Source organism: Poromitra crassiceps (assembly GCF_964638095.1).
Source record: "Poromitra crassiceps genome assembly, chromosome: 1".
NCBI classification, from domain to species: domain Eukaryota; kingdom Metazoa; phylum Chordata; class Actinopteri; order Beryciformes; family Melamphaidae; genus Poromitra; species Poromitra crassiceps.
In genome coordinates, this window is record NC_139623.1 from 60,435,886 (window position 1) to 60,456,108 (window position 20,223).

The 20,223-nt window shown below is 44.6% G+C and overlaps 1 protein-coding gene across 1 annotated transcript in view; it reads right to left on the reverse strand.

Annotated features, from left to right (window-relative positions):
* Positions 1 to 20,223, reverse strand: part of LOC310788593 (disintegrin and metalloproteinase domain-containing protein 15-like) — a gene marked incomplete at both ends in the record, with an annotated part of 189,890 nt that overhangs the window by 22,176 nt on the left and 147,491 nt on the right. Inside the window, 4 exons of the mRNA XM_083650124.1 lie at positions 3,548 to 3,604; positions 5,253 to 5,315; positions 9,064 to 9,129; positions 12,614 to 12,719. Of these exons, the coding sequence (XP_083506250.1) occupies positions 3,548 to 3,604; positions 5,253 to 5,315; positions 9,064 to 9,129; positions 12,614 to 12,719 (292 nt within the window). The remainder of the gene's footprint in view (positions 1 to 3,547; positions 3,605 to 5,252; positions 5,316 to 9,063; positions 9,130 to 12,613; positions 12,720 to 20,223) is intronic.

Sequence of the window (20,223 nt, forward strand, 5' to 3'; positions counted from 1 at the left end):
TGCTTTTGCCAGAGCCATTCATTCAGGCGTCTCCTCATATAGACGCATGGTCAATGGGTCAGCATAGCCGGGGGAAATCCTAACACTGATAGACAATTAACTCAAATCAACTCTCAATAACTGTCAACATAGTTTGACAGTTATTGAGAGTTGATTTGAGTTAATGAGTTATTCATTTGAGTTAGTGTGGACCAGTGATGTCACTGGTCCACACTTTAACACTCAATAACTGTCAAATTAAATGACAGACTTCAAAACCGTTTACAGTTTTCTGATATACTACTGATGTTCTAATGATACAAAGCTGGTTGAAAATGGGCGGAGTGTTCCTTTAAGACCGCCCAAATCCCGTTTGCGCAGGCATTTTGGGGCGCAGATGATTTTGGCACGGCTCTAATTTGTGCTTGCGACACGTGGCGTGAACGTTTGCGCACCCCGCCAAGAATTGCATCCCCAACATATTTCGGGGCTGTTTTAACTTAGAAATCAGGGAGGTCACGTCTACCAGACAATTATATCACTTTTAAACAGTTACATTTCTGTATAAATCATTACAAGTATGCTCCCGTGAGGTGGGGATGCTTTTGTTTTGCTGCCGGCGCTGGGGTGCAAAACTTGGCAGAACACCTGGCGGACGGCGCAAGGCGGACTACTATCTTCCCTGCCTTAAGGCACGCGCAAACAGGTGCACAAGCGCTATTAGGGGGTAGCGCCTGTCGGAAGATAGGTCCCATCCTCTTCAGCCAAAGTCCATCTGCAACATCATGATCAAACAAAATAGAAATACAACTAATTTTAAATGAACAAAAAACCATAACATGTTGCTTGCTGGCTCGCAGCAGTTAAATGTCTACCTGCTTGCTGATTTAAATCAAATGTGCATTGTCTCTCCAAATGCGCGAGCCAGCAGCCAAAAAAACCCGTGCGTAATATCAGACAATTCATAAACGTCTCTGCAATCCTCAATTCTGGATGGATTTCTTATGTTTAAATGGCCATGTAATCTATGGATTGAGGCAGTAAATGCGGCTATGTCAACCACGCTTCTATCACTTGTAGATCAAAGGCCAGAACTGAAATGCAAGTGTCGGGTCTTACAGTCTATGCCCGCTGGTTTACCATAAAGAAAAGTGCCACATGCAAGCTGAGAGAGAAGGTGTAGCCTACCCGATCGGACTGTTGTCACCCATAGATTCAGTTCGTCATCAGCTACTACTGTATATAGTTGCTTGACTGGTTTTGACACGAGGACAGAGAAATTTGCGCATTCTGGGTTAATTGACACGGGTCAACACTGTTAAAATGCTTTTTATGGTCAAATATATTTATTAGGCTACTCCCCCCCCCCAATGACAACTTCAGTGCATTTTCTAATTTTGTTACATAATGCGTCACTTATTACATTTTCAACCAGAAAAAAGTGCAACGCCCGCATTATGTAATAATTTGCGCAATATGTAATACATTTATTACAAAATGCTTCAAACGTTATTACACTTTGAGGTGTAGTTACTGCAGTTCAGACTGGTTTTTGGTTGGATTTTGTAGTTACTGCAATTTTCCCGCTCTTATAACAAAGCCCAACATATCAATCACTCATAATGGCACAATCTGTTTAGTTAATCCAGTCAATTCCCAATATGAGAGCGCACTGACAACATTTAATTGAAGGACTTCACGGTGCAATTTTAACACTTTGCAAAGTGGGCCGGATTGGACCTTTTTGGGCCCCCGGGCCCTATGTTTGACACCTCCTGGACTATAGAGTGCTGCAGGAGTGAGTCCTAAACCCTAGACATGTGTGAGCATGGGTTCCCTCACCTCCTATAGAGTGCTGCAGGAGTGAGTCCTAAATCTAAACCCTCGTCTAAAAGTCAATGGGCTTTCGTTATATGCCTGAAATAAGGTCTGTGGTTGACATAAGTTTATCAACGATAATCGAGAACGATAATCTTCATAAACAAACTCAACTTTGATTATTTTTGAAGCGTTTTCCGGCAAGTACCAGAATTGTGATCGCCAAACTAAAAACCCATTGACTTTGAGATGAGGGAACCCAGTGTGATGAACTTCTAGGTTGGCCTACAAAAAAAATTCATCCCTGCGACACTTTATTAGGGCCATTGTAGGAAGACAAAAAATATCCTGAGCCTGGGGAGGGGGGTAATATTCTGAGAAACAAGACTAGGCAAGCCTGATTAAGCCAGACCCGGAGTGCTGCCGCTGCTGCTCAACACACCTGCACGCGTGTTTCAACAATGGGGAGCCAATCAGTCCCCTGAGACATTTCTTCAATGGCCCGTTCCGCGTCCGGCAAAAATATATTTTTTTCCCCGCAGACATGATGTTTTGTGCCAATCTGGGAATCCATCGATTAAAAATAAATAATTGTTTTTATCTAAGCTCTGGGGCAAGTTCGTTTCAAAACCTGAATAACCGGAACTCAACATGCCCCTTTATGCTCAGTTTACTGAATGCTTGTGCTATTCTTAGGAGTGCTATTATCCGTATTTTCTTCGACCATGCCGACAGATTTCATGCAAATTGAAAATCTGTTTTAAGATTAGATTTGTGCAAATCCATCAGTCCAGTGCCAAGAACCTGGAATCCCAAGCAAGAAGAACAATGATTTGAGTTTTCTATGAAGTCTTTATGTTGCCTTGGTTGACTATGGCTGTATTCGGAACCGCCGACTACATACTGTACTACCGACGAACATACAGTACACTACAGTATATGTACTGCATACTGCTTTTCATAGTAGTATACAGTATGAAACTGTTAATTGGATTTAATTTGCAGTATGCTAGGCCAGGCTTAGCCATTTTCCTGCTTTGGAAAGCAGAAGTAAATACTAGCACGGATAACGGCTAACCGCCGCTACTGTGTAGCATTCCCTTATGCAAAAAAACAAACAGAAAAGTTATAAATGTGGGTTTTAAGATTTTCTCAAACATGAACATTTACCCGAGAGATGGTAACGCCTATCTGACAATTGGAAGCAGCAGATTCACCAGCGTTTTGTCGCAGAAGTGACCGGGCAGTTGTTGTACGAGCACTTTGCATCGTGGGACACAGTAGGCGATGTAGATTGGTCAGATGCATACTGGAGATTTTTCCCCAATAAGTATGACATCCAGGTATCTTTGGCATAGTGCAGATTTTGCTGTTGTTTGCATACTGCTACATTTTGGCCAAATCAATACATACTGCTAGAACTGGCGGTTTTGAATACAGCCTATGTGATGAATAGTTAGCATTAGCTAGTTAGCATCAATTAACCAACCAATCACCACTTACTAATCGGGAAGTAAGATCAATCCACATCGTAAGTTCACTAATCAATTCCATTCAACCAATAAACGATCTGATTTCACCCAATCACCATTCATTTATGCCAAACAATAACCAAACGATGCTAATCAAGCACAGAATTAATTATGCAAAACATTCCACACCATTCCACCAATCAGTCAGCCTCCAATAATTTTATTCAGTGGCCATTTTCACTGCACGCACATGCTAACTCCGTGCTAGAGTGCGGTACCTGGCCAGGTGTAGCCGGGTCAGGGGGGAGGGGCTTGTTGGGTGGAGCTGGTCGGAGCTGTAGGGTTAGTGAGGGAATCATAGAGGAGGCAGATGAGACGAGAAGAAAACCAGAGAGAAAGACGAGAAGAACGCCATGAAGAGATGGTCATGTTCATCCTGACTTGGAATTACTTCAACTCGCCATGCTGCCTGTTGTGAGACTGATGACAGTCTGTCATCCAGCTCTTTGAGTTCCTAGATAAAGCTCTGATGGTACAAACTGCCATCTGCATTCAGGTTTCATTCATCACCTTGGTGACGGTGATGATGTCAGAACCTGTTATAGTCTAGGTATAGAATGTGATGATGTCAGAACCTGTTATACTCTAGGTATGATGGCAGATGGCATTATCATGGTCTTTACCATCTTTACCAGATGTCAACCTTTAAGCCCCAGACACACCAAGCCGACAGTCGGCCGCCGGCCATGTCTGGCTGCCGGCCATGTCTGGCTGTCGGCCATGTCTGGCTGTCGGTCGCTCTAGTATTTGTGAGTCATGCACCATTGGCTCTAGTCTGCGGCGTTTCCGGCCAATTCAACATGTTTGGGTGGTTGGTGAGAGAAATCCCTTTGATTGACTGGTCAGCTGATAGCAGAAGAGAGGGCACAACACATGGTCTGCTGATTCACCAATTTATCTAATCTGATCATTCCAAAACATGGATATTATATTATGGATATAACAACGTGCCTTTGGGAAAGTCCATTGAGCCTCTCACTGCATATCACGAATTTAGTGTGCTTTTCACCTCTGCCTCTTCCTTTCTTCTTCCACAAGCAAACGACCAGACAAGGGCTGATATACACCAGGGCCAATTGTAACCTTTTGCTGCGACATATTCTCTATTAGAAGTAGCTGTATTACAAAACTGTAGGGGCGGCTGTAGCTCAGGAGGTAGAGCGGGTCGTCCACTAATCGCTTTGGATAAAAGAGGTCGGTGGTTCGATTCCCGGCTCCTCCAGTCTGCATGTCGAAGTGTCCTTGGGCAAGACACTGAACCCCAAATTGCTCCCGTTGGTGTGCCAGCACCCTGCGTGGTAACCTGCCGCCATCGGTGTGCGAATGGGTGAATGTACCTACTGACTGTAAAGCGCTTTGGATAAAAGCGCTATATAAATGCAGGCCATTTACCATTAACTGTGAGTGAGCGAAATGGTCGGCAAACGCTGCTTTGTTTCATGAATCAGGTCTCGCGCAGGCGCAGAATTGCGTAGAGTGTCGTGTTTGCGGGGTGTTCAAATCAGTTCAAATGCAACTTTTTGGCCCTGACAGCAGACGTTAGGTGATGCATCGGTCGGTCTCTATTTGCAGCTAGTCCTTTCTTGTGTGCCAGGGGCTTTAGACAGATTTAGGTTTGGTGTTGCATTTCTCTGTGGCAGTGACACCCTGGGCAATTGTAAGCAACATGACAGAGCATAGTATTACATTTGCACCTTTAAAACAGAGCTGCAATTTGAGTAACCAGAGGTTAGAAAAAAAGTGACAAAAAGTGTATTTTACATGTCAAAATATATGTGGTTATATAACACAAATTAAATTCAGTGTTGGTGCCTTTAAAAAGAGGAATACTCCAAATAGAAAGTGTGACCCGGCCAAAACTGAACTCTACACGCGACTGAAAACAGACAGACAGACAGTTACTGCCACTACAGCGAGTGGCTGCTGTACCTGATTGGTGGGTTTAAAGGGGTCGGGGGGCAGAGGCTTGGTGGGGGGGGCCGGGCGCTGTTTAGCCGAGTAGAGAGAAGAGTGAGAAAAGCGCTGGGTCAGCTTGGGAAGGACAAGAACACAGAACTAGAGTGGATAGAACAGTCATTCTCTTTCAGCTCAACCTTCTTGGACGGTCGGAGCAGGCGGCCATTTTGCTGTGACGCATTGGACTAGCTTCTGTATAAAGTGACTCACAGCAAGTCACTGAACTGAGAGGCTTTACAGCAAGATTAGAACCAAAGCAGTTTCTCTGTCTCCTTGCTGCCATGGATTGCTGACATGCTAATGTTGGCTATAAGAGCTAGAGAGAGAAGTACAGTCTGTGATAAAGCTACTGGCACTGCCAATTTGCGTCGCTGCCCGATCTGTGTCGCACATGCGCGAGCGGGTCTGCCATCTCGGACATAAGATATACATGATGATATATATCACATTCGTGTTCATTTTGACACTACCCGATTTGCATCCCCCTGCCCGATATGCACTGTGCATGTGCAATATTTTCATGCCATAGTGTTATGCTAAAAGTGTTAGCGATCGAAAAGACCCCTAAGGTGCAAGTCTGCTGGCCATGATCCTAATCTTCGCTATGTTCAACTCCATATGCTGACACCGTTAATGATCTAAAGGTCTGCTAGCGGCAATCAAGTTTTTCCTAAGTAAGTATGAACTCACTGAACTAATGATTTGGGTTGGTTATGAATGAAATTGTGATTGTTAAACTGAAGTGAAGCGCCTATATGTTGTACAACTGAAGTTTGTGAATTGGAGAATTAAGTTGACTTCATAAGCTTTACTCTTTCCTCACTGCCCGATTTGCGTCAGATGCAAATCGGGTAGTGTCAAACTCAACTCTGACGTGGTTTGTCCAAGTAGTGTTGCCATATGTAGCTGTCTGTGTCCAGGATGGCGGACCTGCTCGTACATGCGTGAGATAGATCGGGCAGCAAGGCAAACAAACAGTGACAGCTATATGTTAGCTTAGTCCCTAACATTAGCTTTCAGTTGAGTTTTGAAGGTTTGCTAACAGACACTCATCTGCTCAGTTCTCAAGCGACAGACTTGTGTTGTCACCATAGCAACTCACACTTAAAATCGCATCGCCATTTTATGCTGTACTAGCCAAATGACAGTGAGAGATCCGTTCTATCCAGTCAGGTTCTGTAAACAGGACCGTTCTTTCAGTGTCTGTGGGTCATCTGGAAAATCCTTTAAGCCAGGCATACACCAACATTTTAGCAAATACATCAGCAATGTAATTTATGTTTACCTCCTATGTCCCCAGGGTGCTATGTTCCCAGGGTGCTATGTCCCCACGGTGCTATGTTCCCAAGGTCCTATGTTTCCAGGGTCCTATGTTCCCCAGCTCTATAGCACATATTGGGAACCTGAAAAAGATGTTCCCTAGCTCTGTATTTGCTTAATATGATAGCATACAGCAATAAAGCATAGCTGGGTACTTTAGTTTTGAGGCTCAAACACAAGCCAAACAAGAATTTTAACACCGTAACAGACCTTAAAAATCAAAATAAATGATAACCATTTGTTTTGTTGTTGTGTTTAGCTGTTTTGAAGCCTTGTTCCAAAAAAAGTATAATATTAATGAATGAAATATTTTAACTTGAAATGGGTCAAATTTGAACACAATATGAGGGTTAATGTGTGTTAACAGAATATTGAACCGGGGAACATAGGACCCTGGGAACATAAGGGAGTGCATCTATTGATTCCTCAGACAACACAACTCAAACACATCATGCAGGACCGGACCAAGACAATAGCAGCCACTCAGAACCACAGAACAGCTAACACAGCTAGTGTATAACACAAAATAGCTAACACAGGTAGCACAACATAGCTAACACGGCTAACACAGCTAAGCTAACACTGCTAACACAGTTTGAAGCACTTAAGCTCACAGACGTTAAGGCGGCACCACACTGATCCGTCTCTTTCTGTCTTGCTGCCGTCTCTCTGTTCACTTCAGTTCATTTGACTGAGAGCTGTCTCTTGTCAGTCAGACTGACAAGGCTCCGTCTGTCAGATTACCATCCGTTTCGATGGACAATCAGAATGTCCATCACGTTTGTTTCAACGTTTGTTTTGGAAAAACTGGCGGTGAACACATACCACGTTCAAAACAACTCGGAACTTGGAAGTTTCAACTCGGAGATTTCCGACTTCCAACATTATTGCGTTCAAGACAACTCAGAACTCAGAAAAAAATAGCTCTGACTTGTTAAAAGTGAATTAAACGGTTCGGTTGTCCAACTCGGAATTACAGGTCAGAAATTGGGGTATCATTTCAGAGCTCAGAATTTCCAACCTGTAATTCTGAGTTGGACAAGCGTTCAATTCATTCATGTCAACTCTTCTTTTTTGGAGTTCCGAGTTGTCTTGAACGCAACAACAGAGACGACAATCCGAACGAAACAAAGATAAAACAGAGAAACCTCTGCCTCATCGCCATGTTGGCGTCCAAAACAAACTGACAGACACAAATCTATCCTCAGTAATAGAGAGCCAGTCACGCCAACTTTATTGCAATACCACTATATTTAGAATCAGGAGAGACCATAGAAAATCTCACTCGGACCAAACTAAAACAACATAATATATATATTTTTTAATCAGCTATTTTTGTTGTTGAAAAGTTCTATGGTTTCGCCTGATTCTAAATATAGTTGAAGCACTTGGTTTGACCAAGTAAAACTATTTGTATAAGCATTTTATGAAATGTCTATGGAAAAATGAATGGCGGATGAAATCCCTTGGTTCGTATGCCTAACCGGGAAGTGGGCGTGACTTTGGCTCTCTATAGAGTACCGCAGGAATCAGTCCGGAAGTAGCACTTCCGTATGTGTAAAAGGCAATGGGATTTCTGTATGGGGATTTCATTTAAATACATTAAATAAGGTCTTGTGGGTTACAAGTTTATGAAACAGCAAAGTTTGTGTTCAGCAAGATACTCTTCTTCACAAACGATGACCACTTTATGACTTTTGAAGGATAAATGTTTTTTTACGCAATTTTCAGAAAAGGCTTCAAAAGTCCTTCATGATGACCGAAAAAACAAGATCGCGGATACAAGCGGCCAAAATGGGTTTTCTCAGGAGGGTGGCTGGCATCTCCCTTAGGGACATGGTGAGAAGCTCAGTCATCCATGAGGGAGTCGGAGTAGAGCCGAGGCTCCTTTGCATAGAAAGGAGCCAGTTGAGGTGGTTCGGGCATCGGGTAATCATACCACCTGGTCACCTACCTAGGGAGGTGTTCCAGGCACATCCAGCTGGGAGGAGACCATGGGGCAGACCGAGCGCTAGGTGTAGAGTTTATATCTCCACGCTGGCCTGGGAGCGCCTCGGGATCCCCCAGTCACAGCTGGCTAATGTGGCCAGGGAAAGAGAAGTTTGGGGTCCCCTGCTGGAACTGCTAGCTCCGCGACCCGATCCTGGATAAGTGGTTGAAGATGAATGGGTGGATGGATGGCTTCAAAAGTCCTAAAAGTGGTCCTCGTTTGTGAAGATTATCTTGCTGAACACAAACTTCGCTGTTTCCTAAAGCATTGTTAACCACTTATTTCATGGATTTAACAGAAATTCCAATACAAAAATGCCATTGACTTTTCCCCCTACGGACCAGCACGCAGGGACTTCCACGGTAAGCCTACAAAAAAAGTAATCCCTGCGGTACTCTATTGTGCTTGTGATGGATCAGTGTGGCCACCGCCTCAGACAGACATCCAGAGCGCTGGAGGCGGGGTTACCTGGAGAGGTTTAAGGTCAGGGTCGGGGGGGAGTGGCTTAGTGGGAGGAGCGGGCCTGTCATGAACCTGATAGGAGAGAAAACAGGAAGTACAGGAAGATTGGCAGCCGGTGTCGACACATGCACAGGAGAGCGGCGCCAAAGAGCACGAGTGTTAATGTGAGATGAGGCAGAGAGAAAAAACATTTGCAGTTTTCTAGAAAATTTGTTTCAAGGAAATTCTCTGAATAAGTTGATTTGTATGAGATATGAGTCAAAGTATCTCACCACATTGGACGCGCACAAAGGTCCACCGTTTCCACACAAAACCCAGTGGTCTAACTCTCTTTTCTGAACAGTTGAACCAAGTCGTTTCAGGTGCAGTGTTTACCCTCGGCCTGGTTCAACCCAGCCACCAAAACCACAATTATTCTGAATATGACAATATCAGAATCATCTTTATTGCCAAGTTCACACATACAAGGAATTTACTTTGGTGTTTTGGTGCAGAACACTCAACATCATAAGACAAAACAAGAAAGTAAAAGCAAAGAACAAGTACGACAAGTCAGGAAGCTAAATCTAAAATAAAAATATGAAATAGAAACATTTACAATAAGAGAACAATGTGTAAAATATATAAGTATATGGCCGGGACAGCAGGAAGAATATCAGCTGGAGAGAAAATAGGGGGGGGGGGGGGGGGGGGGGTGCTGTCTCATGGCAAGTGACTCTGAATGGTGACCCCCAGGACTTTACCTGTGTCACAGACTTCCATGATGTTCTGGTCAGTGGAGATAGTCGGCAGGGTGGGTGGTCTGCCTCATGTGGGTGACATGTCAAATGTTACATTTCTTTGGGTTGAGTTTCATTGTTTGCTTCTCTACCCATATACATGACCATCCAGAGTCTGGTAGAGTCTGTACAGGGTACAGGGTCTGGTGTACAGGGTAGAGGGTACAGAGTCTGGTGGAGGGTACAGGGTAGTTTGAGCACCCAGGTCTGGGCTAGAGTTATGTCATCCACATATTTCCAGTGGTCTACTCTATTCTGTAATGGAGGGCACTGTTAATCAGTGCTAGGAAGTCTATAGGCCCTAGTACGGTTCCCTGTACAACTCCACACGTGATGTATTCCCAAGTTTTATACCCGAGTCTCTGGTATAAAACACTTTCTGACTGAAGCTGCAGCTCAATGGGATTAGACACGGTCTCACTCCAAGGTCAAGGAGGCTCTGTGCCAATGTGTGGTCTCCAGCAGTGGTACTCAAACGCTGTCTTGTAAAGGACCCTTAAACTGACACAAAATTAGAACATGGACCCCCATTTGATAATATTTTGTCCCAGGGTCCTCCATCTGATAAGATGTTTGCTTTTTGATGTTTTATTACAGAAAGTGTACGAAACCCATGACCAAAATATTCATACACTCTGTCATTATGTTACTTATGGATGGAATTCGAGTGAAAATAAATTATCCCCACACGCCTCAAGGATCCCCCCGGCGGTCCCCGGACCACACTTTAAGAACCACTGGTCAACAGCATCGAAAGGCCTTGGCAAAATCAGTTGTAATGAGTGCGGACACTGAGCCCGGAACATCACAGACCTTCTTGTACGCAGAGTCCATCCAACAGATGCTGGCTGCTGCCAAACTCTGTGTGATTTAGATTTGGCGTGATGTCATTCAGGATCCAATACATAGTTTAGAGTAGCCATCAACACTCGATAACTCTTCAGGCATGTGGGGAGTAAATCAAGTTTCTGAAGTTGCTTCCCCAAGTAGCCTGGAACTCATCAATCTTGTTTACAAGAGTTCTGGGGCTTGGACATCAAGAAAGACGGTAACATAGCATGGTTGGATTGGATGATCTATTGTTCACTACCTTGACTTCCATTAGGGTTGATTGTGATTTGTCCGCAGCCAGAATTCCTAGATCCCAAAAAAGTTGGGGTCTAGTGAGGTCAAATGTTCTGCTCACAGCAGTCCTAATCGTGCACAACATGTCTGTACCGCCTCTACAGCCTTTTCCTGGTTGATGTCCGTGCCACCCCTTCTTTGCTTAGCATCTTTCTCAGCCGAGGGGACTTTGTGGAGGAGCAGACTGTTTGAGCCTCTTGAGGAATTCTTTAGGACAGGTGCCATTTCTGCCATTACTTCACAAAGGATAGGACACCTGTCAGTCCAAACACTGTTCCAACACGACATTCCAACAATATCAAGCGGATGGCAACTCCAAAAAGAGATATTTATTGAATTCTAGATCCACTTCTCCATGCACAACCCATAAGGCAGCCATCTTGGGCAGCTATTATAAAATAGAATAGAGAGGTCTGAATTAATGGGATGAAATCTGAATGGCAATTAAGGAAATGTAAACAAAAAAAATAAGAAGTTTAGGGGTGGGCGTGTCAGGGGGCGGGGTTTGGGACTTTGGGAGGGAGGGATCTGTTGGAGGGTGTGGTCAGTTGTGGAGCTGCCATGGCAGAGTCCGGCACGTGTCCAATTTTGTAAACCCAGCCCTGCCCGGACCCGTTAATATAAGACCCGCGCCCGGACCCGGACCCGTTAATATAAGACCCGCCCCCCGACCCGTTAATATAAGACCCGCGCCCCGACCCGTTAATATAAGACCCGCGCCCGGACCCGGACCCGTTAATATAAGACCCGCCCCCCGACCCGTTAATATAAGACCCGCGCCCCGACCCGGCACCCATGATTAATCACACAGGCTACAAACACAGTCGCTCACTTTGATCCAAACTGCCACACGGGAGGTGAATGAATAGCAGTCTTTCTGGCTGAAACACTTATCACCTGTAAGGTTAGCACATAGCAGCTGCTAACGTTAGCTCAGTAACCAGCTGGTCCGCACTTCTATCAGACAACACAGTGTTGCGCAACAAGCAGAGTTACCAAATATTTCCAATCCATGTCCGGTATAATCCATACTGCCTTTATGATCGCTGTTCTGCTGACAGAAATGTACTTTTACAACATCCAAGTAACGTTAACTTCTCCACCTGGACTTGCACTTTCACCATGTTGTCATTATGGAAACCTGACAGCATCTCCTTGTTTTCTCCTGTCAGTCATGTTGACTCAGCGGCTGAGTTTTGAATGTTTATGTTGTACAGTCCGTAGCATCAAACAATGCAGTATGCATACTTGAAACATGTCGGATATGTAGACAAAGCATAAAACTGTTTGACGGGGGGGGGGGGGGGGGGGGGGGTTGAATAGTCTACTTCAATCTCCTCTTGCCTCTGTCCAACCAGACTGACTTCCTCCATCAACACACACCTCCCATGTCCTGCACCAGATGACTGTAAGTAGCTGTGAACTCAGTCTGAGCGGAGGCTTTTTGCGGGTTACCCGACTCGTTGCAGGACTCTGTGCCATGGTTATTCTTTTAGAGGTCTTCATGTGTCCAAAATGACAGACCTGGACCCTCATGGACCCGAATGAACCTGTGTATTATTAGAAAGCTAAGACCCGGACGAGTGGGGGGGTGGGGTCAGTGTGTGCGTGTGTGTGTGTGTGTGTGTGGGGGGGGGGGTTGTCCTGGTTACCTTGTTGGTGGGCGGGGTCAGGGGGATGATGTCGTGGGTCAGATGGTACCTCAGAGGGCGGACCTGCTCTCCGTTCCTACCGTCCGCTCGCTCCGTCACCGGAGTCCTGAAACAAAACAATAAAAACACTAAAGATTACAAAACAGTGAAATACACTCCAGTACATAATATACATACGTTTCCACTCTGTGAAACTGGTTTCTGGTTTCCACAGATTCTGCTGTCTGACATTACAAACACAACAATGCAAATCATGGTGCTGTCAAGTTGTTAAAGACAACAGTCCCTAAAGATTTCTAAAGCAGTGGTTCTCAAAGTGGGGTCCGGCGGCCCACGGGGTTCCAGGGAATCCCCCAGCAGAAAGGGGAATACATTATTTTCACTATTTATCAAATTTCTCTAAAATGTCATAGCTCAATTTATATAACATATTTAGAGTTGCTCCGATCGATCGGCACTTGATCGGAATCGGCCGATTTGGCCTTTTTCGGCTTTGATCGGAGTTATCAAAAGTGCCGATCAAACAAGGCCGATCAGAATGACACAAAATCTGCAAGAACTACTACCAGAGACGTTTCAATATAGAGATAGTGCACTCCCAGGCTGCCAAGTAGTATTCTTCCGGTCTCCTAAAGGACAGCTTGTGATTGGCTGTCTCTCCGTGTCATGAAGCTTCATTGGCTCCCAAGTTTCCTTAGGGGGCGTGGTGGTAGTGGCGAAAAAGTGTTTGGAAGTTGCACTCTCTCTATAGCGAAAGCAGCTTGGGCGAGAACAAACACAGCAGCTAACATGGCGTCGCCTGTCTGGCAATTTTACAACTTGTTGGAGAAGGACAACAAATTTGCCGTTTGCATTGTGTGCTCAAAGGAGATACCGCGTGGAGGAACGCAGCAGAAGAGTTTCAACACTACGAACCTCATAAGACATTTGAAGGTTTCCCACGTCAAGGAATTTGAGGAGTTTACAAAGTTGGCGAGCGCTAAGGCAGCGAAAGTGCGTGCAGCAACCCAAACGCGAAACGCCACTCACTCAGCTAACTGTAACAGAGACATTGAAACGACAGCAACCCTACAGCAACGACAGCAAGAAACGAAAAGAAATAAATGCAAAGCTAATGGAATTCATATGTCTTGATCAGCAGCCGCTGTCTGTTGTGGAAGACCTCGGGTTCAAACGCCTCATGTCCTGCTTGGATCCACGTTACACGCTGCCAGGACGTAAATATTTAACTGACGTTTGCCTGCCGGAATTATACCAAATTGTTTACAAGCACATCGAGAGCCTTATGAAAGACAACACCACGTCAATCAGCTTCACGACTGACATTTGGAGTTCGAGCTAACTAACTAACTGCGCAGTTTATTGATGAAAAGTTCGACCTGAACAAAGTTGTACTTCACTCACAAGAGTTTTCTGGGTCACACACCGCAGAGGCTATCGCTGAAGCTTTCACAGACATGTTCCAAGCTGTGTTGGTGCACATGTTGTGTACATAGTATTATATTTTTTGTTTTATAAGACTATTTATTTTTCCACAGGAAAGCTACAGTATACAGTCTACTCTGTAAGCTCCAAGTTGTCTCTAAGAGAGTGTCTCTAGAGAGAGTTGCATGTTGCCTTAGGGCCTGTGTCCACCTAGCGTCTTTTCATCAGCTCCGGCGTCTATTTTCAATTGTTTCCAATGCGGGGAGAGCGTATGCGAGCGCACACGGACGTCTAGAGAAAGTACACAGCGCCCAGCGTCTTTTTTCAGAGCGTTCTGGCGTTTTTGTGCGCTGGCTCCCAGCGTTTCCAGCTTAAAAAATCTGAACTTTCAAGATTCAAGATTCAAGTTTATTATTTGTCCCCGAAGGGCAATTTGTGTGCAGCAGACATAAAAAGCATAGCGAATACATGAAAAAACAGAACATGAACAAATTAAAACAAACATGGAGCATGGCAGCAGTTTTCCAGCAGAAAAAGGATCAAGTAAACACAGGATAAAATAAAATAAAAACAAAGTAAAAACACACCTCAAAGGATCTGTACGATGTACTTAAAAGTAGTAAAGACACGTACAATGTACTTAAAAGTAGTAAGAGACACGTGCATGAACTTAAAAGTAATAAGAGTCCAGGACTATTTGAGCTCACATAAATAGGTAGGTAAAAAATAAATAAAGATATATCTCGAATATAAAATATATAAAGAATATTTATAGCAGCAATACCTACCTAAGAAGAGAGACAAGGAGAGAGAGTGCATCATCTCCTCCGCCCAGCAGCGTTTAAGCTGCACGAGAGACAGAGAAAAGAGAGCGAGACAGAGAGAGAGAGAGAGAGAGAGAGAGTGCACTATCTCCTCCTCTCAGCAGCATTTAAAGCTGTTATGGAAACAGGAACGAAGGACAGTTTATATCTGTTTCTCGTAGCCCTCGGAACCTTTAGCCGAAGGCCCGAAGGGAGCAGCACATACTCTGAACAGAGAGGATGAGTATCGTCCATGCGAATGGACATGGCCTTTTTAAGCACCTGTTTGTTAAAAATGTGGTCCAGGCTACTAAAATTTACTCCGGCTATTTTTGATGCCGCTCTCACGATCCTCCCGAGAGAGTTCCTCCCTTGAATACCGTCTTTGCAGAAAGACGCTGGTGTCGTCACGAGCGCTCTTTTCCAGGCAACCAATCATAGTGAGTGGGTCGCCCGGGACGGCTTGAAAATGGAGGAGAAGCTTGTCCTTTCCGTGTCAGTTTATCCGGAATTGTATGATATGTCCAACAGAAACTATCACAACAGAGACAGAAAGGCACAATTGTGGGAACAGATTGGCCGGACACTCAAGATTTCTGGTGAGTGTTGCGCTTACTGCTTTTAATAACGTAGCCTCCCTTTGTTGTTAGCGTGCTAGCTGCCAGCTCTGTACGTTAACATGCATCAAGCTAGCTCTCGCTAGCTACTGGGCTAACGTTAACGTTAGCTTCTTGCATATTGTTACTTTCTGATTATAGGTGACCAATGCTACAAAAAATGGAAGTACTTGCGGGACAAGTACAAGAGAGACAGAAGGGCTGAGAAGGAGAAGAAGAGTGGGGCAGAAGGCGGAGAGAGAAAGAAAAGATGGAAGTTCATGTCAATCCTGGCTTTTCTAGAGCCTCATATTCAGGACAGGGACACCAGTTCAAATTTCAGGGAGGAGAGACAGCAGCTACATACTGTAGAATCCCTGCTTCACCCCATGTCTCCATCATTTACTGTGTCACAGGTAATGATTTATAATAGGTTACAATCACTTCAGTGTAAGCAGGGAGTAGGCTATAGGAGATGAGACAGGTTTTTATTGCCAAGCATTCTCAAAAATGTCGGTGAGATACCACTGGTGATGTGATTTGTTTACATTAATGAGAAACTGTCTGAAAATTTTTGTTTTACATAGTGACAAACTGTCATGATATACAGTAATGTTATATAGCTAACTGCGTGGCACTTGTGGAAATGTAATTTATTATTATGCTAATTTATCTCCCAACTGAAATATTCTGTCAACCAGATGACTGAAAACCAAGGCTGGAGCAGTGAGGAGGAACTGCTTGACTTCAGCGCAGAAGTCAACCACAGTCCCCCCCTTGTTCGTGTCCCCCCCCTTGTTCGTGTCACATCCCCATCTGCACTGCTACCTACTCCACCTGCTACGTCACAGAGGGACCTACCCCGCTCTGCTCCACCTGCTGTGTCACAGAGGGACCCGCCCTGCTCTGCGCCACCTGCTGCGTCACAGAGGGACCCACCCCGCTCTGCTCCACCTGCTGTGTCACAGAGGGACCCGCCCTGCTCTGCTCCACCTGCTGCGTCACAGAGGGACCCACCCCGCTCTGCTTCTGCACCACAGAGGGAGGTCACTGGTCGGCCTGGCCCCTCCAGGGAGGTCGTACGGGGAGCAAAGCGTGGGAGGGCTACACCACAACCAGCGGCTCCCTCTGTGTTCCAACAAGAAGTCCTGCAACACCTCAACAAAGAAGCTGGCGAGGAGGAACTTTTTTTGTTGAGTCTGGTGCCAGTTCTTAAAAGAATGGATGCTAGAAAGAAAGCCCTTGCCCGTATCAAAATCCAACAGCTTTTATATGATATAGAGTTTTCCGATTAATTTTCAGTTTTGTTTACACTTAATGATCAGTTCAATTGTTTAAAAACCTGCTGTAGTATACTGTAGGCTAATTATATTTATTATTATTAGTCCTTTTTATAATCTGTTCAATTGCTTAAAAATGCACCTGTTGTATCCTGTCAATAGCAGTTTCAATAATCAGTTAAATTCCTAAAATGTACCTGTGCCATATTGTGATCTGTAACTATATAACACAAATCAAATTAATGATCAGTTCAATTGTTTAAAAACCTGCTGTAGTGTTCTGTAGGCTAAATATATATATTTATTATTATTAGTCCATTTTATAATCGGTTCAATTGCTTAAAAATGTACCTGTTGTATTCTGTCAATATAGCAGTTTCAATAATCAGTTGAATCCATTTAAGTGCTTAAAAATCTACCAGTTATATTCTGTGAATATGTAACAAATCAAATTCATAATGAGTTAATTAAAAAAAGGTTACATTTGTTAAACATTATTCATTCCTTGGGTCAAGTCATTTGTTGAAACTTTTTCTGTTAATAGCTCATAAGTTCTGAGTTGTTAGTTGAAACAAATAAGATGCATAAACATGAAGATATGAAGAAAAATAAACATTTATTCAGAATAATATTCACAGTGGGTGCATGAAACAATCATTCAGAGACAACAATACAGTGACTATCATCGCCTCGTCCAAGGGCTAAATGTAGGATAGAGCCTGGTTCCAGGCCTCTTTTCGTGCTAACCAATGGTGAATTTAAACAACTCCTCCAGAAGATAGGCAGTACCATATACAGATCAGAGACTATCACCAGAGAGACCATCAGACCATTAACACAGAGAGAAGAGTGTAAAAGAGAGAGACTGATTCTGGACAGTTTAGAGTTTGTTGATGGATGAGAGGGGTGGGAGATCCTCAGAGGAGAAAGTCAGGTTGCAAGCACACTCGAAAATATTTAAAAACTCACTGGGTGCAGGGCAAGCACAAGATATGAACAAGAGAAAAGCCAGCACTCCAAATGTCTTTTTGTTGATTTATTTCCTCATGTACCTGGGCAGCAGCAACAAACGTTTCAGTCAAAGACCAATGCTGAGGAAGGTCTTTGACTGAAATGTTTGTTGCTGCTGCCCAGGTACATGAGGAAATAAATCAACAAAAAGACATTTGGAGTGCTGGCTTTTCTCTTGTTCAGATCCTCAGAGGACTCTGTTCTGCCATGGCACCTGTCCTGCTGTGGATGAGAAGTAGCCAGCAAATGTTTCTCTGACAGCAATGGCCTCTCTGGTGGCGTTGTTGCTTCCAACCCGTCTGATGTCCTGGGCACCAAGGAGTGGCTCTGCTGGCACTGCAGGCACCGGCACAGATGACCCACCATCTTCCCACCTCATGAAATTATGCAGCATACAAGTGGCTTTCACAATCTCCTCTGCACTCTCTGGAGACACAGAAAGCGCCCTCCGATACAGCCTCCACTGAGCGGTCAGGATGCCGAAGGAGCACTCAACCATTCTCCTGGCGTGGGAAAGCCTGAAGTTGAACACTCGCTTCTCTCCCTCTGTTCTCCCAGCGTAGGGCCTCATCATGTCTCTTCTGAGAGGGAAGGCCTCATCTGCCACAAAGACATGGGGGACGGGGCCCAGTTCATCTGCGCCAGGAAGAGGGGTGTCTTCAGGTAGGTCCAGTGTACCGTGGCGTAGAGCACTGCCGAAAGCTGAGGCAGACAGTGTTCCTCCGTCACTGTTTCTCCCATATGCACCCACGTCGACCATTCGGAAGCGGTAGTGGGCATCGACCACGGCGAGGAGAACAATGGAGAAGGCTCCCTTGTAGTTATAAAACAGGGAACCGCTGCAAGGTGGGGCCTGGATCACTACATGCTTCCCATCTATTGCACCTAAGCAATTTGGAAAGGCCCAGAGGGTATGGAAATCTTGTGCAATCTTCCTCCAGTCTTCCTTCTTGGGCACAGGCATGTAGTCCTCTACAAGACAGCTCCATATTGCCATGCAGACATCGTTGACAATACGTGCCACTGTGCAATTCCCCACCCGATAGCTGAACGCTATTGTTCTGTAGGAGTCGCCGGTTGCAAGGAACCTATATGAGAGACAAAATGTTATTGTAATTAATCATTGTTATCAGTATGTGTTTCAGCACCTATCCCCCCTTCAAAAAAGAACAGTTGATGAATTCACACAAGAATACCAAATTCTAGCCGTTTACTTTGTCATGATGGAAAAATCATTTACTTCTCTGTAGGTTGGAACAGACAGACAGACAGACAGACAGACAGACACATCATTTACTTCTCTGTAGGTTGGAATAGACAGACTGACTGACTGACGTTATTGATCCCAAATTGGGAAATTGTGTTACAGCAGCAGGTTATCCAGGTAATGCACAGGACAGTAAATAGCCCAAACAGTAAATTTACATAAAATCATATAGGCCTATTATAATACACTACACAATATAAAGATAGAGGTGGGGTGTTGTAGAGAGATACTCAGGAAAGATGTCCTGTATTGGTTCCTTGTGTCAGTCTGTCTGTGATTTGCTGTATGTCCACTATGAATTGAAAATGGGGGACCCTGATGTAAACAAGACAAACGTCTTTCTCTGGTCTGCATCCCCTTGACAATTGTGTGTATTGAGCCGTACTGTATTGTACCCAATCTGCAATCTGTTAAATAAAGTTTTCATTCATTCATTCATCCAGTAGCCTATACCCTAGGTGACAGCGGATCTCTTTCTCTCTAAACAGACATGGTATGGATTGGGATATGGGATGTGGTAGCCCCTTTCGGAACTGCTAACCTAGCTAACGCTACGCAGCGTAGCGTTAGCTAGGTTAGCAGTTCCGAAAGGGGCTAGGGATGTGGCATTTTATAGCAACATGCATTTAATTAATTATTCTTCAGGCTCAAATCGAATCAAATTTGTCCTGGAGGTGTGGTATTGGTCAAAGATTAATAACGTTTGTGGCAATAAACTAACCCCACCGTTAGCTGAAGGACAACACAACTCACCGTAGACAGATACAGAGACGCTCTGCGGGGCTGATGGTCTCTCTGAAGGCAGTCTGTGATCTGGAGATGGTACCGCCAATCATCTGGAGAAGTTGTTCAAATTGGCCCTTGGTTAGCCGAAAATAGGCCTGGAACCGGACTCCATCCAACATTAGCTCTTGGACGAGGCGATGATATTCACCGAACTGTTGTCTCCGACGGATAGTTTCATGCACCCACATCCTCCTTGTTCTCCGGTCCTTGTGTCCGGCAGGCTCGTCCATACAAAGAAGGAGGGCAAGTACCCTCCTCCGGTTGGTGCTCATGACGAACAAAATAAAAATAAAATAAACAAACGATAAAAATAGGCTACGTACTGTAATAAACAAAGGAGGTCAACGGTGGGTCTGACTACGTGAGACTAGCTAGCAGACTAGCTTCAACAGCGGAAGTTTTGATGGTTAGAGAGATGAACTCTGACCTGTGTGCGTTGTGC